At 33.7% G+C, this 18,266-nt stretch overlaps 1 protein-coding gene across 9 annotated transcripts in view; it reads left to right on the forward strand.

Annotated features, from left to right (window-relative positions):
- The window catches only part of IFT74 (intraflagellar transport 74), a 78,246-nt gene that overhangs the window by 28,313 nt on the left and 31,667 nt on the right, over nucleotides 1-18,266 (forward strand). For all 9 annotated transcript variants that reach the window (XR_011377543.1, XR_011377542.1, XR_011377545.1 and 6 more), the window contains exons 9-13: nucleotides 5,069-5,207; nucleotides 6,628-6,690; nucleotides 11,775-11,918; nucleotides 13,256-13,296; nucleotides 15,992-16,071. Coding sequence is in view for 5 of the 9 variants with exons in the window: in XM_030830334.2 (XP_030686194.1) it covers nucleotides 5,069-5,207; nucleotides 6,628-6,690; nucleotides 11,775-11,918; nucleotides 13,256-13,296; nucleotides 15,992-16,071 (467 nt within the window). In the remaining 4 variants the exon portion in view is untranslated. The remainder of the gene's footprint in view (nucleotides 1-5,068; nucleotides 5,208-6,627; nucleotides 6,691-11,774; nucleotides 11,919-13,255; nucleotides 13,297-15,991; nucleotides 16,072-18,266) is intronic.

Genomic DNA, 18,266 nt, shown 5'->3' on the forward strand with positions numbered 1-18,266 from the left:
TGTTTAACTGGAAACTGCCATTTATTTCAGTAATTCTTCTTACTATAAGTACTTTCCATTTAGTCATTTTATTCATGACCTTGATATTTCTTATTTTTATTTCTGTTTTGTTAAAGTCAACATTAGAAACTGCTGCATAAAGCAACTATTCTCCAATAAAAATTAATTTTAAAAAGATCTATTAAAAAATAAATAAATAGGGACTTCCCTGGCGGTCCTGTGGTTAAGACTTGGCCTTCCAATGCAGGGGAGTGCAGGTTCAATCCCTGGTCAGGGTGCTAAGATTCCACATGCCTTGCGGCCAAAATACCAAAACAGAAGCAATATTGTAACAAATTCAATAAAGACTTTAAAAAATGGTCCACATCAAAAATAAATAAATAAATAAGAAATAAATAAGAAACTGCTGCAAACAAATGATCTGTTTGAAATGATATGAATATGTCCTGTTACTATCATCCTTAGTGGTTAAAATTTAGTCTTTTGAGCCTTCTTATTGCACTTGTTACAATTAGTTGCTTATGATTTTTTAGGAAAATTTATTCCACGAGAGCAGGAGGTAAGAAACTACTCGGTGAGCAAGATTCATTTCAAGTTACTAAAGTCTGTTGCTGCATTAGCAATGAGGAATTTATTGTTATGCGAGTACTGGTCTATTCTAGTTAACTTCCTCATTGCCTTCCATCTGATGATCTGTTTATGTTTATTCCTTTTCCACTTTCTTTCTTTACATGGCTAAATCAAAGTTTGAAGAAAAAGCCACTGTTCTCCTAGATTTTACAATTTGAACGTAGATCATAATAGAATCCCTTTTAGAGTCAGAAATGAATTCAAGCTATCACTTATTCCAGACCACTGCCTACAAAAGGAGATCCCTAAATCATAAATAAAAGGTAGTTTACCCGTATTTAGTGATTTCTAGGAATAAGTGTGCAACCTCTCTAGTGGCTTGTTTCAGTATTTCTCAATGGTGTAGTGAAATTCTTCCTGATGTTTTTGTAGGATGCCCATGTGGGTAGGGCAGTGGTAAGGAAAAAGAGCTTCTTTTTTTTCCCCAAGAAATAAATAGGATAAGGGTGAATAAAGGAAGCAGATAGGCTACAAAGAAAATTAACTAAACTAAAGAGTTTATGTGGAATAGAAGCAGCCGGAGAAGGTAATGGATGGAGGTCGGGTGGGACTGTGAGACTTGTGAAAATGGAGACAGAGGATTGTCTTGTATTTATTATCTTTATCATCTGTGTTATACTAATAATTGTCTTCTCCAGTATGCTAAAGTGAATAAAATCGTAAGGGTTGGAAAAGGAATCTTTTTTTTCCTTCTATTTGATAAATTTTAGAGTTAGAAACTATATATACTTAGAGCTTAAGATAGATTCTGTACAAGAAAGCAGTCAATAGATCTAAACCATTATTAGGTCTAAAGCTATGAAATGCATTGATTGAGCCACAAGGTCCATGGGGCTTTTCATATATTTGTACATGTTTTAAGAGGGGAAAGATTGAAAGATGGGGTAGGTGGATGTTGACCATCACAACACTAAATAGACAAATCCTTAAACAGCAACATTTGCTAGCTTTATTGGCTATCTTGAAGACATCAGATTGGCAGAATAACTAGCCAATAGTTTATGCAGAAATTGTTCTTGAGTCAGTTTACCCTATTTAAAAAGTTGATTTAAAAGGAAACAGCTATTATTGCCTTTTTCTCCCTTTGGATTTTTTTTTTCAATTTGATATTTATTTTGAAATGGTATGTGGGCTTGAGTTTAGTGATTAAAAAATAGAGAATAAATGGAATATCAGTTTTTTTAAAAACTATCTTACAAAATGAAGTGCCCTTTTATATAGCCTATAACCTATATTACAGAAAAAAAGATTTTCACAAAAGCAAATGGTAGATATTAAAAAAGAAACAATGTTCTTCTTAGTGCAGTTTCAAGTACAAGTTTCTGAGAAGTTTTTGGTCATGTACTTTATATGACTATTATATACCATGAAATAAAAAGATATTGCAATTATTTTGGTTTTGTTAAATAAAATGTATATACTGTAATACAGTTTTGTCATTAAATATTTTAGATATTTATACCAGAATTCAATGTATTTGGAGTAAGGTATTAATAATTCACAATTAACTTATCTCTTGTAATTTTATAGAACTTCTTTCTTCAAACTTAAAAACTTTTATAATGGAAACTATCAAGAAAAAACCTCTAAGTAGGATAGTCATTGCGTAGTTTCAACAATTATCACCTGGTAGTCAGTCTTTTTTCATCTTACAAATTTGTTTTTAAGTTAATATCACTTCAAAATGCTCTGTGATTAACATATTTCAAAATAAAAAGATCTTATAAATTTGATTGGTTAGATGAAACCTTTTTTTTTCAAAAGAAAAATAATTAATTTTTATTACGTTTTCAATTTATTTGGGAAAGATTTTTTGGCCATGTCCCAGGTTTATATTTCTAAGGTAGATCTTGTGAAAAATACAATAATATTTTCTTCTCTTTCATCACTTATTAGAGACAGAGATTTTTGTATAGACTTAACAAGTTTAAATATGATTTAAAAAAATTCATCAGTAATCACTGAACCTATAAATATATAGGATCTTACCTTTCCTTTTTTCTTTTGTCTCCGAGACTGGTGTGTAAGGAATGTACTCTCTTTCTTCCACACCATTAAAAAAAAAAAAGTATGTCATATGATTTTATTTCACTTTGTTTTAACCTTTGTACCGTGAACAGGTGGAAAAAACAAAAAAGAAAGAAACTAGACTTCCTTAGCAAAAGATTGACTAGAATAATAATTTCTTAAAGTCATCTTTGACTTTTTCAGTGTAACAACTAAGGTGGCTTGCTTAACCTTTGTGATTCTTAATCTTAGAAAATTTAAATATTAACAAATTTACTTTGTGAGTTAAAGTATATAATATTGAGAATGCATAATTTGAAAGATACATTGCTAAAGTGATTTAAGTGTTGATCCTAAAGGTACTTTGTATTTTGAAAGATTCAAGTTGAAAAGGTTCCACCAAGTTTTGTATTCCACTGAGTTTCAACTTTGTTGTTTACTCATTTTTATGACACCATCATTGGTAGTTTTACTGCCAAGTTATAACAGGAGCAGACTGCTCAAATCATCAAAAGACCCGACCCTTGGCCATTACGTGACCTTCAAAAAAATCAGTTACCTTCCTTGTGCTTCCTTGTGTAACTTCCCCTCTGTAAAATAGAATACTTTACAACATTAGTTCCCATCTAACTGTAGTAGATATATCAGGCAAAAACATGGTTAAGATTCATTGTTGGTAGTAAATAATCATGGAGTTCAGAATGAGTTAGATCTAACAAACTTCTCTGGGCTTCAGTATCCTTAATCTGTGAAACAAAGAGATTGAAATAGATAATCTTTTCTGTTTGAAATTTCTATGAGCACATGCATATACCTGTGTAAATTGTAGCAGCAGCAGACACATTTTTTTATGCTATAGTAATTGAGGCTCAAAGTGAAGACATCACTTCCTGTTCAATAATGAGACAAAAATAAATAGAAATTCCAGGTTGTCTGTTTCATTATGTTCATCTTTTATTTGGTTATTATGAGATGCTCTCTGTAGGAAAATTTCTGAGTTTAGATTATCTTATTCTGGTACTAGGGTATGAATGTGTAAAGTGTGTGGAGGATAGATATGTGGATCTATGAGGCTCAGTTAGTGATTATGAAAACTGTTAACGATATCTACATTTGAAAGAGATTGAATAGAATAATTATATTTTGAAACTCAAAGTAGAAATTTATGATATTGAGACTGAGAATTTATCTTCAAGCAAGCTTTTTATATGTAAATCTTGAAGTATTTACATGATAACTAGCATCTTACCTCTATTTTTTTCAGAATTTTTCTTTACCCTATTTATAATTGATCTTGCATAGGTAATAAGTGGCACATCACTGGTATTTCTTGTGATTATATGATAAAGATTGTTATTGTTTGTAATTAATTTCATTACTACTACTTACATGATTAGACTTATAATGTTCCTGTTATATTTTCAAGGAAATTAGCTTATTATTTTGCAGTGCTAAAGTACAGTTGATAATTTGTGAAATATCAATACCAGTTTTAATTAAAGCAGTAGATAAAAGGGAATTTAAGCAAAATATATTAATCTAAAGCTATGAATTTTTTAATCAAATTGCACTGTTGGTCTTCCTACTCCCCAGTGCAGTCAGAGCTGTGTTACTTGAGATGATTTATGTGGTAAACTTCCATGCAAGATTTCATTTGGTCAAAGAATTCTATAGCTAAAAGATACTTGAAAACCACTATTCTAAAATTTAACTCTCTTGTTTGTCTTGAGGGTATGATAACAAAAAGTGCAAATACATTCTCATATGTATAAGACTTTAAGGATTTTCTGTGATAATCTTTGTGGTTTTTTATAAGAAAGTAAAGTGGAGAATAAGGAAATACAAGGATTTGGAGATTGAGAAGAGAAAGATGTAAAATAAGTCTGTGTTTTGTTTTGTTATAAATTTATTTGTTTTTGGCTGCGTTGGGTCTTCGTTGCTGCGCGCGGGCTTTCTCTGGTTGCGGTGAGCTGGGACTCCTCTTTGTTGCGGTGAGCAGGCTTCTCATTGCGGTGGCTTCTCTTGTTGCGGAGCATGGACTCTAGGCATGCGGACTTCAGTATTTGTGGCACACGGGCTCAGTAGTTGTTTCTCGTGGGCTCTAGAGCACAGGCTCAGTAGTTGTGGCTCACGGGCTTAGTTGCTCTGCAGCATGTGGGATCTTCCTGGACCAGGGATTGAACCCGTGCACCCTGCATTGGCAGGCGGATTCTTAGCCCCTGCACCACCAGGGAAGTCCCAATAAGTCTGTGTTGATGGGGCCAAATTTTGTACAGGTCAAATAAAATTTGTGTGTACATCTATAGGGACTTTTAGATCACAAACTATGGTTAAATAACTTTTACGTATCCTACTTAATTGAGACTGAGTAAAGTTAATTGATTTTTCCCCTCAGTATTGTAAGAGGAATATTGTATACCTTTGATTTCAGGAAGGAAAAACAAATTAGAAGTGTAGAAGAAGAAACTGAACAGGAAAAACAAGCAGCAGAGGGCATTATCAAAAATATGCCTCCAGAAAAACAAGTCAAGTATATAGAAATGAAAACCATGAATGAGAAATTGTTGCAGGTAATACTAATTACTACTCTGTGCTGGGCATATAGCAGTCTTACTACTAAAAAGGTGATCTGAAGGTGGGCAGCATTGGCATCCCTTGAGAGCTTGACTAAACCTACTAATCAAAGTCTTCATTTTAACAAGATGATTCATATGGACATTTGAATTTAGGAAGCACTGATCTAGAAAATTTCGTTTTCTTATGTTGCATAATGACCTAGCTTTTACTCTGTTATTCAGTTCTATGCATCATTCATTTTTGCAGGTCATAAAGATACATGAAACAATTGTTTTTTAATGAACTTTTAATGAAAACATTAAAAGTCCTCATACACCAGAGCCATATGGATATTTACTTTCTTTCCTTTTCTTCCTGCCTAATAAACAGCAAGTCGTTTACTTGCTATGCCCTTAATTTGAACAGCTTTTGTCCCCTAATTATGGTGTTTAAATAAGAAATTTGGATGTCTACTGAGGGATTATTGAGAATCCTCTCAACATTCAGTCATGGTAGTGACTCAGGTTTACAAGATAGTGCCCTTTCATGTCCAGATATCCCTTAACCAGTTAACAGAGAATTAGTCCCTGCAAATGCCAATAATGAATGTAGTTCTAGTTTCTCAGATAATCCTTTATTGAAAATTTAATATAACTTTTTATGTTAGACAGAATTTATAACATATAATGAAACATTGATGAAAGAATATTATAAAAATACCAAAATATTATCAAAATATAGCTAATATCACACAGGGGTGTTTGAATGGGTCTGGTTGGCCCTTGAACACCTTGGGTGTTAGGCACACTGACCCCTGTGCAGTTTAAGTCTGTGTATAATTTATAGTTGACCCTCAGTATCGAAGGTTCCACATCCACGGATTAAACCATCCATGGATTGAGTAGTACTGTAGTACGTATTTCTTGAAAAAAATCCACATGTCATTGGACTCATGCAGCTCAAACGTGTCTTATTCAGGGGTCAACTATAAACAGTTCAAGGGACTTATCCCTAAGAGTGAGCCATATAAATGGCTACAGGTCTTGGCCTTAAAAGAAAATAGGCAAAAGATATGGAAACATGGTTAAAAAGACAAATAAAAATTATAACTTTAAACAGTATCATCATTAATTTGAAGTATTCTGATATTTGATATTCTCAGAATACAGTGATGATTCACTGTGAAAAGTTCTGGCTCCCTTTAAAAAGCTCATAAGTATTTTAAAAGGTTGATCTTGGCAAGGTTTTTAGTAATAATGAAATAAATTGGCAAAAATAGAAATAATGAATGTTAATAAATTCTAGTCAGATTTTAAGATATGGGTTGAAAACATTTACAAAATTTACTTTGTCACATCTGTATTTAAAATGTTGAGAAGGAAATTATTCTTAATGTAATTTGCCTATATATTTGATTTTTTTCCTTCTTCTTAGGAATTAGATACACTTCAGCAACAACTAGATTCACTGAACATGAAAAAAGAGAGCTTGGAATCTGTAAGTAAAAATCAAGTAAAAGTTTTCATATTACTCAGCTACAAAAGAAAATTCAGTTAAATATATTAATGGAACTCATTCAGGTACATATTTATTTAGTAGTTTACTAATAGAAATGTAATAATTTTTTTTCCTATTCAGAACTGCAAATATCTTAGTTTAGTAAGAAAGCAGATTCAGTTATTGAGTACCTACCCTGTACAAAAATCATTCTGCCTTGCTGAGGCACACAAAATCTAATGGTAATTTAAAACTACCAATGGCAGTTTTCACAGAACTAGAACAAAAAATTTCACAATATGGAAACACAAAAGACCCCGAATAGCCAAAGCAATCTTGAGAAAGAAAAACAGAGCTGGAGAAATCAGGCTCCCTGACTTCAGACTATACTACAAAGCTACAGTAATCAAGACAGTATGGTACTGGCACAAAAGCAGAAATATAGATCAATGGAACAGGATAGAAAGCCCAGAGATAAATCCACGCACATATGGTCACCTTATCTTTGATAAAGGAGGCAAGAATATACAATGGAGAAAAGACATCCTCTTCAATAAGTGCTGCTGGGAAAACTGGACAGCAACATGTAAAAGAATGAAGTTAGAACACTTCCTAACACCATACACAAAGATAAACTCAAAATGGATTAAAGACCTAAATGTAAGGCCAGACACTATAAAACTGTTAGAGGAAAACATAGGCAGAGCACTCTGTGACATAAATCACAGCAAAATCCTTTTTGACCCACGTCCTAGAGAAATGGAAAAAAAACCCAAAAATAAACAAGTGGGACCTAATGCAACTTAAAAGCTTTTGCACAGCAAAGGAAACCATAAACAAGAAGAAAAGACAACCCTCAGAATGGGAGAAAATATTTGCAAACAAAGCAACTGACAAAGGATTAATCTCCAAACTATACAAGCAGCTCATGCACCTCAATATCAAGAAAACAAACAACCCAATCCAAAAATGGGCAGAAGACCTAAATAGACATTTCTCCAAAGAAGATATACAGATTGCCGACAAACACATGAAAGGATGCTCAACATCACTAATCATTAGAGAAATGCAAATCAAAACTGCAATGAGGTATCACCTCACACCGGTCAGAATGGCCATCATCAAAAAACCTACAAACAGTAAATGCTGGAGAGGGTGTGGAGAAAAAGACACCCTCTTGCACTGTTGGTGGGAATGTAAATTGATACAGCCACTATGGAGAACAGTATGGAGGTTCCTTAAAAAACAAAAAATAGAACTACCATCTGACCCAGCAATCCCACTACTGGGCACATACCCTGAGAAAACCATAATTCAAAAAGAGACATGTACCACAATATTCATTGTAGCACTATTTACAATAGCCAGGTCATGGAAGCAACCTAAGTGTCCATTGACAGACAAATGGATAAAGAAGATGTGGCATATATATACAATAGAATGTTGCTCAGCCATAAAAAGAAATGAAATTGATTTATTTGTAGTGAGGTGGATGGACCTAGAGCCTGTCATACAGAGTGAAGTAAGTCAGAAAGAGAAAAACAAATACCGTATGCTAACACATATATATGGAATCTAAAAAAAAAAAATGGTTCTGATGAACCTAGGGCAGGACAGGAATAAAGACGCAGACTAGAGAATGGACTTGAGGACACAAGGAGGGGGAAGGGTAAGCTGGGACGAAGTGAGAGAGTAACACTGACATACATACACTACCAAATGTAAAATAGATAGCTAGTGGGAAGCAGCCACATAGCACAGGGAGATCAGCTCGGTGCTTTGCGACCACCTAGACGGGTGGGATAGGGAGAGTGGGAGGGAGACACAAGAGGGAGGGGATATGGGGATATATATATACATATAGCTTATTCACTTTGCTATATAGCAGAAACTAACACAACATTGTAAAGCAATTATACGCCAATAAAGATGTTAAAAAAAAAAACATACAAGCAAGAGACTAAAGACAAGTGAAGATGGAGAAGTCAGTTCATTACTTTAAAGATGTAAAAGCTTGCATTTGTTTTATTATTTATTTAAAGCGTTTTTAAAGTCACAAAACATGTTTTCTATTAAAAAATTGAATAAGATGAAAGTAAAAATGCCTATTTATTTTCCCTCTTTCCAGACAGAACTGCTCTCACATTTATTGAGTGATTACTATGTGCTTTTTTTGAGCTCTTTACATATGTCACCAGCATTGTCATTTTATCTTCACAGCAATCCTATAATCCTACCTTCATTTTACTGTTGAGAAAAACCTTAAGTGGGATGTACACTGGATATGCTGTCTGCAGCTTTTTTTTTTTTAACCTAACATTCTCTCTTGAATGTCTATTCATGTCAGCTCTTAAGATATCTTTCTCATTTTTTGAAATTACTGCATTGTATTACATTGTATGACTATATATACCACAGCCTTGTAGATGACTAGGTTGTTTATATTGATAGTTTTTTGAGATTATAAAACAATGCTGTAGTGAAAACACATTTTATGCAAAGTTACTACGAGTGTATCTTAAGATAAATTGCTTGCATTGGGTCAGAAGGTACAAACTTCTAAAACGTTGTAACATTGTCAAATTGCCTTCCAAAAAAGTTCCATTTTCTACTCCTAATCTCAATGTATGAGAGTGCCTATTTCCCCCGTACTCATTAACAGCTGCATTATCCATCCACCTTTTCCATTTTTACTAGTTTAATAGTTTAAAATTAGTATCTTGTTTTAATTTTCATTTATTTATACAAAAAGTTGAGTATCTCTTTATATATTTGTTGGCCAATGCATTCTTTTTCTGCAGACTACCTTCCCACTGTCTGTACATCAAATCTTGCCTCCCTTTCTTGATTTCCTATGTATTCAGGTAGCTATAACGATGATAGGATTAGTAACAATTGTAAATTGACATGATTGCTTTCACCTAGCTTGCAAAAGAAATAAACCATGAGTATTTTGTAATCATTCTTTTGGAAATTTGCTATTGAAAAAACTAGTTTGCTTAAAAATATTAAGATGATTTTCTATATCCAGTTGTCTACATGTGGGTACACAGAATTTTTATTTTCTTTGATCTCTATGGTAATAAAAATATGCTTCAAGGAATAAGGACTGCATTTATATAGTATTAATACAGCCAGCTTTCAGAATTCCTCACTATCTTTTTTTAGGGTGTGTAGGAGAGAGTTAGGTCTTATTTCATTGGCAGATTAGTTTCCACAGGAAGAGGTGTAGGGTATAACCTTGGAATTAGTGTTTCTATTGATGCCACTCTACTTTGGCATTAGTACATGTATGCCTAAAATTACATGAATTTAAAAAAACTTACAGTATTCTCAAATGAAGAAAATGTAGATCCTAATTCTGTTTAACTTTAGCTGGATTCCTTTGTGGGTCTTTTTGGGGGGGGAAGATTTGTTCTTCAAGATAACATTATGTCAAATATCAATCAAGTAGTGTTTATTGCATATCTTCTGTATGCTCCCTACTGTGCTTAGTATTGCTGATTCAGTTCATAGGAGTGTGAAAAAAATCAGGTGAAAGATCAACAAGAGCTTGAGTCTTCAGGAGTGGTTTTATCAAGATGCAATGATGAACATGTCTATAGGTGGTTAAGCAAAAGGGACGGGGGAGGTACTATGAAAAGGGATACATCAAAATGTCTGCATTTTTTCTATCGGTATTTTATTATCATGCCTTTTCACCTGAAGCTAATACATTACTTAAGCTGTGTATATAACCCTTTGCCTATGGACTTTCAAACATTTCCTCTTGTTCACTTTTTCCTTTTTTTAAGATTCCTTCTCTTTTGCTTTCAAAAAGGAGGAGGTCTCCTCTCTTAAAAATCTTGTTCATACTGTGAGCCTGTTTTCAGATATCATTAACTTTTTTTTCATGATTAACTTTTATTTTTGTTAACTTAGAAAAATTATTTAGATATCAGGTCATCAGTTTTCTCATCTGTAAAACAGAGATGATAGTACTATCTTACAGAGTTGCTTTGAGTGTTAGAGATAGTATATAAAAAATATGAAGTATAGTGCCTGGCACAGAATACGTGCTCAATAAATAACAGCTTCAAATGTCATTTTCATCATCATCATCACCACTACCACCAACATCCCTAGCTCTTTTGGTTATCTTTTAAAATTATCACATCCCTTATTTTCTCTTTGTGAACAGTAGAACAGTGGTGAATACATGATAATTTTACTACTCGTGTCTATTAGTTTCCTAGTGCTGCTGTAATAAAGTATCACAAACTGGGTGACATAAAACGACAGAAATTTCTTGTAGTTCTGGAGGCTGAAAGTCTAAAATCAAAGACTTGCTTCTTTTGGGACACTAGGTGGAATCCTTCCTTGCCTCTTCCTAGCTTCTGGTGCTGGCTGTCGATCCTTGGCATTTGTTCCTTGACTTGTAGCTACATCACTCCATTCTTTGCCTGTATCATCAAATGGCATTCTCCTCGCGTGTCTCTGCTTTTTATCTCTTCTCTTCTAATAAAGAGCAGTTAATACTGGATTAAGGTCCACTTTAATGACCTCAAGATAATCTTAACTTGATTAAATCTGCACAGACTCCATTTCAAATTAGGTCACGTTCACAGGTGCTGGAGATTAGGACTTCAGCATACATTTTTGGGGGATATAGTTCAACCCATAAACTTGTAGGAAAGCATATATATGATCTATTCAGGGGAAAATATCTTCCCTCTAGCGATCAGTTCCTTGGACTTTGGATTGGGTTTTGTGGTTAAAGTTATACCTACATCGTTACATTTTCTTTATTATCTTCCCATTAGTAGAGATGTCTTTATCTTTGTTTAGGTCTTATATTTAGAAGATAAACTAAAGCTACCACCTTCTTGTGAACCTTAGACTGAAAATTGCTTATGAAAGTATACAGAGATTTATTTTTATTCTTCAATGTTTAGAAACGTACTTTGTAGCATTATTGAGTACTCTAAGTTCTTGATATCTCTATTTAAAGATGCTGGTAGTTTAAATTTGTCCTTAGTCTTATAAACTGAAAACTATTTGAATAGTTTTTGATAAAATACTAAAATTATTTTAATTCTCTTCAGGAAATAGCACACTCCCAGGTAAAACAGGAGGCTGTATTGTTGCATGAAAAACTTTATGAGTTGGAGTCCCATCGAGATCAAATGATTGCGGAAGACAAAAGCATGGGATCCCCAATGGAAGAGAGAGAGAGATTACTTAAGCAGGTAGGAAAAACAAACATATGTATTTTAATATGTCAGGATTTGGTAAATGTATCAGTCTGTTTTATTTAAGGCATATGAATTGAACAGAAAACTAATAAGTTTATTTTCTTAAAAAACAGTGAAAAGTGAACTCCATCTAAATTAATATGAACTGCTTGACTAAGAAGATCTAGGTAAAAGTCATTTCTCAAATAAACTGTTTTTTTTTTTTTTTTTTTTGCTTAAATCCTAATTTTATATGGTCTTCATGCATATTTTGGTCATTTTTTCATGTTTTGGATCCTTATAAGAAAAACTTGAAACTCTTCTTATTGATCAGTAAATAATTAATCTTATTGAAGATGTATTCCATTATTTGTTTTGGGCCTCATATTTAGAAAATGAAGTGCCCCAAGGCTGACAACTTTGTGTGGTTATTTCTATCAGTGCCACCATGAAGTGAATGGAATTAAAATGTCCTGTGAAATCACAGTATGTCACCATGTTATGTCAGATGTGTTCAGTAGCTTTCTTACTATTCCAAGACTGGCTTTAATTTATCCTATTGTTTATCCTGAGACACCCTAAATATACAGCCCTTAGGAGCCTATATATTTGGGAGCACCTCTAGTCAGGAACCTACAAATGGGACTCCTTTGTGGTCTTAGATTGAATCCAGTGGGTTTGTAGGAGGCTTAGGGATCAACTCAGGAGCTATTTAAGTGTTAGAATCATTCTAGAAAGGTATCAAAATCTAGAATCTCTGAAGTTCCTTGGAAAGAGATCATTGAAGGCAGGGGACGAAGAGTGTGATCTTGGTATAGAATTTCTAGATAGAATACAGAATGACTAGTTAAATTTGAATTTCAGATAAGCAGTGAATAATCTTTTAGAATAAGTATACACGTAAGGACAATAAGTGTATTCCAAATACATACCACAAAAGTTATTCATTGTTTTTCTGAAATTCAGATGTAACGAGGATTGCTAAATCTGGCAGCCCTACCGTGTGCATGGGTTGGGGGTGGGGAGCAGGGGGAGCAGGGCGGGGGAGACAGGCTCAAAAATCCTAGATATTTATGTAAATTGATCCAGGCCTGAAGATGTGTTAACTTCTTGGTGCCACGTGGATAGGTATGGATATTTATCAGTCACCACTCTTCCTTTGAGGAGGAAAGAAAAATCTGTGAATAGTTCCCTAATGATGTTCCTTTTAACTTCAAAGGCTGAATTTCAAGAAATAAGTTTAAAGCGACTAGATTTGATATTTTAGTACACACCCTAGAAGGAAAATCTCTTTAAGATAGCCTAACAATGAGTAATTCTTTAAATTCTGTTTTCTCTTCATGCCTTTATAGGTTAAAGAAGATAATCAGGAAATAGCCAGCATGGAGCGACAGTAAGTACTTTTACACTAGGACATTTTACATTCATTTCTCATCTTTTAAATTGCATTCTAAATGTGTAAGAGGTGCATATTGTTACAGTAATTTTTTCTGTGATTCACACTGACAATATTGATGCAGCTTTCAGTTTTATTTATAGCTTTAAATAATTCTTTGAATGTTTAGTTAAGAGCCATTACATAGTATAATTGCTTTTTAAAAACAGCTTTATTGTGGTATAATACATACCGTACAATTCACATTTAAAGTGTACAATTCAGAGTTTTTTATTATATTCACAGAGTTGTGCAACCACCACCTCAGTCAATTTCAGAACAGTTCAGTCACCCCAATAGAAACCCATATCCCTTAACCATCACACCTCTTATCCCCCATTCCCAGCCCTAAGCAACCACTGTACCTTATGTCTGTGTAGCTTGGCCTGTTCTGGACATTTCATATAAATGAAAGCATACAATATATGGTCCTATGTGGCTGGATTCTTACACTTAGCATAATGTTTTCAGGGTTCATCTGTGTTGTAGCATGTATCAGTATTTCATTTCTTTTTATTGCCAAATAATATCCCATTTGTGTGGCTATACCGTATTTATTTATCCATTCATTAATTGATGGACATTTGGATTGTTTCTATTTTTTGGCTGTGATGGATCATGCTGGTATTAACAATCGTGTACATGTTTTTGTGTGTGGACATATATATTTTCACTTCTCTTGGGTATTTACCTAGGAGTGGAATTTACCTAGGGGTGCTGGTTCATACGGTAACTCTATATTTAACTTTTTGAGGAGGTGCCAGACTATTTTCCAATGCAGCTGCACCATTTTACATTTTCACCAGCAGTGTATAAGTGTTCCAGTTTCTCCATGACCTCACCAACACTTGTTATTATCTGTCATTTTTGATTACTGTGTAGCCATCTTAGTAGGTGTGAAGTGGTATCATTGATTTGCATTTTCCTGATGATTAATGAATGATCTTAAACTCTTTTTCCTGTACTTATTGGTCATATATATATATTCTTTGGAGAAATGTCTATTCACATTCTCTGCCCATTTTTAAAATTTATTTATTTATTTTTTATAGATCATTATTGGAGTATAATTGCTTCACAATAGTGTGTTAGTTTCTGTTGTACAAAAAAGTGAATCAGCCATATGCATACATATATCCCCACATCCCCTCCCTCTGGAGCCTCCCTCCCACCCTCCTTATTCCACCCCTCTAGGTCATCGCAAAGCACCAAGCTGATCTCCCTGTGTTTTTGCCCATTTTTAAATTGGGTTATTTATTGTTTTATTATTGAATTGTAAGAGCTCTTTATATATTCTAAATAAAGTCTCTTATCAGATAAATGATTTGCAAAAGTTTTCTTCCATTATTTGGGTTTTCTTTTCACTTTCTTTATGGTGTCGTTTGAAGCACAAAAGTTTAAAATTTTTTTTAAGACTTTATTTTTTATATAAATTTATTTATTTTATTTATTTATTTTTGGCTGCATTGAGTCTTCATTGCTGTGCACGGGCTTTCTGTAGTTGCAGCGAGCGGGGGCTACTCTTTTTTGCGGTGCCCGGGCTCCTCATTGCAGTGACTTCTCTTGTTGCGGAGCATGGGCTCTAGGTGTACAGGCTTCAGTAGTTGTGGCTCATGGGCTCTAGAGTGCAGGTTCAGTAGTTGTGGTGCACAGGCTTATTTGTTCTGTGGCATGTGGGATCTTCCCAGACCAGGGGTCAAACCTGTATCCTCTGCATTGGCAGGCGGATTCTTAACCACTGCACCACCAGGGAAGTCCCAGTAGTTTTAAATTTTGATTATATCTGGTTTATTTATTTTTTTCTTTTGTCATCTGTGCTTTTGGTGTCATATGTAAGAAACCAATGCCTAGTTCAATTTCTTGAAGATTTATGCTTATGTTTTTTTATTTGTGTTTTATAGTTTAGTTCTTATGTTTAGATCTATGACCCACTTTTAGTTAACTTTTGTGTATGGTATGAGGTAGGAGTCCAGTTTTATTCTTTTGCTTGTGTATATCCAGTTATTCCAGCACCATTTGTTGAAATATTCTTTTAAGAAATATTATTTAATGTTCTTTCTCTGTTTAATTGTTTTGGCACCTTTGTCAAAAATCAGTTGTATATAGATACAGGGTCTTATTCCTAGACTCACAATTCTATTCCATTGTCTATCCTTAAAAGGATATGTCTATCCTTATTCCAGTATCATACTGTCTTGATTACTATAGCTTTGTAATAAGTACAACTGCTTTTGTTAAAATTTTAACCCATATAATCTTCTCTCAATGGTAAATTTTCTCTTATTTTCTAACTTTTAAGACAAACTTGCTAACTTAGTTTAGTTTATATAAACCTACAAAAAGAAGGTTGCTAAAGATTTTTTATTTTCTTAATATCACAAGTAAAGCTCAAAAGATGGCTGGCAGGGAAGGGTCTACTGTTGAAGTCAGGCAAGCCAGCATTCTCAGAACACACTTTGTACTCTAAATGCGAATCATGAAAAAAGATTTTTCTCTCAAATTTATAGTATTGTCCTCAGAATAAAGCATATTATTTATTGATATTGTTTCTGCAGATTCAAAAAGATGTAAGATTTCATAACATCGTCACTAAATGTTTTTACTGAATATCTAAATTGTCTGCCATAAATTCATTAAATAATATTTTCAACAGGTTAACAGATATAAAAGAAAAAATAAATCAGCTTAATGAAGAAATTAGACAACTTGACATGGATTTAGAAGAACACCAAGGTAATTTTTTAAATATTTTTATGAAGTATAATATAGATACATAGCAGTATTTATACAGTATTAACTTGGGCCTCAGGGACTGTTTACCTGGGGTTTATTATTTAATTCTTTGTGATAACACTAAGTTTAACTATTAAAATACTAAACTATTAAAATATTTAGTAGTAGTAACTAAATATTATAGTTAGTATTGAATCATTTAAGTAATATTTTAAATGTTATAGTTAGTATTGAATTTTAATAGTAACTAAATATTTTAATAGTAACTAAATATTGTAGTTAGTGTTGAACTATTTAAGCCAACTAAAAACTTATATAACTTAAAATGGTTATATAATGGCAAGAATTTATTTTGTTTTGCAAACAAATTTTTTTGTTAATTGGGATGTAGTTGTTTTACAATGTTGTGTTAGTTTCTACTGTACAGCGAAGTGAAGTAGAGTTCCCTGTGCTATACAGCAAGAAATTTTTTTTTTTTTTTTGCCGTACGCGGGCCTCTCACTGTTGCGGCCTCTCCCGTTGCTGAGCACAGGCTCCGGACGCGCAGGCTCAGCGGTCATGGCTCACGGGCCCAGCTGCTCTGTGGCATGTGGGATCCTCCCGGACCAGGGCACGAACCCGTGTCCCCTGCATCGGCAGGCGAACTCTCAACCACTGCGCCACCAGGGAAGCCCAAGAAATTTTTTTTTTTTAATCAAGTAAAATGGTTTAAAGTTGCTCACAGATTTCTAAGTTATACTTCTTCAGTATTGTCAGCTATTAACTGGCGTAAGTGGTAGAGTTACAGGGGAGTGAGGATCACATCACAAATATCACAAAAAATGTAGGAAGAATTATTCGCTAGGGGACCCACTAATGTGGTGGCAAGTACTGATTATTCCAGTCCTCTCTCAGCTTTCCCCAGCAGTGGGATTTGAAGTGCCAAGGCAGGGACCAGAGCACTTCGGGTGGAAATGCTGTGGTGGGGATTTGGGAGCTACAGTGTATGTGTGGTTGAGGGAAGAGTTTGGGCATCACAGGTTCCTAACCAACTTGTCTATAACAAGGGAGGAAAAGCTGGGTTACTATGGCACTTTAATCACAGATTAACTGCAAGCCAGTTAATATGCTATTGGATTATCAAGAGTTGACTATATATTCTTATGAGTTAGGTATTCTATTGTAAATAATATGCCTATTATGGCTAAAGAAACATTCATAGCAGGGGAAAAGGGTGTTCTTTTCCTAAATTAATTTTTTATTTCAATTTTAATGCAGTGTATTAGTTTTATTTATACATTTTATTGACTTATGAATAATAGCATTAGCTACTATTAATTGATTACTTACCTGGACTGGTTACTTTGTGATCTTTGCAGGAACACTTTGAAGGCTTCTAACCTCTTTTATGCTTGTTGAAACTCAGAGAAGTTAACTCAAATTCTCACAGCTAGTAAGGGGTAAAGTCTAGATATAAATCAAGTTCTCTTTGACCCCAGTGTTAGCTCTATTGCCCAAACCTAATCTTGGCTTTCTGATATGAAGTGCTGTATTTGTGAAATAAAAATATTCTTGTGAAATGCTTACAGTCTTATTTACATGTGGCTACATGTAAACAAGACATTTAAAATCAGACAAACTTTAAGTCCTGGTTGTTAGGTAAGTAAACTTATCTGAGCTTTCATTTTCTCATCTGCAAAATGAATATAGTGGTCCTACCTCACTAAGATTTACAAATAGTAAGTGGTACACATGGCAAGGTAGGTTCACAATAAATTGTTACTAAGGTCATGTTGTTTTCTTTATTAAATTATTTTATTGCTTTTAATTTATGTAGATCTAGTATATAGATTTTCTTTGTTAATAAATTATTCTGAGAAATCTGATAATGTTCTTGATTGCAGATGCTTTATGGGATACATTTTAAATAATATTCCTCCTTCTAAATTTAAATTTCTAGCAGAATTCTATTTATTTTTCCAGTAAAATAACTCATTTGGGGGTAACAATTTATTTTATTTTATTTTTACATCTTTATTGGAGTATAATTGCTTTACAATGGTGTGTTAGTTTCTGCTTTATAACAAAGTGAATCAGTAATACTTATACATATGTTGCCATATCTCTTCCCTTTTGCGTCTCCCTCCCTCCCACCCTCCCTATCCCACCCCTCTAGGTGGTCACAAAGCACCAAGCTGATCTCCCTGTGCTATGCA

Source organism: Globicephala melas, chromosome 6 (genome assembly GCF_963455315.2).
Source record: "Globicephala melas chromosome 6, mGloMel1.2, whole genome shotgun sequence".
Taxonomy (NCBI): Eukaryota; Metazoa; Chordata; class Mammalia; order Artiodactyla; family Delphinidae; genus Globicephala; species Globicephala melas.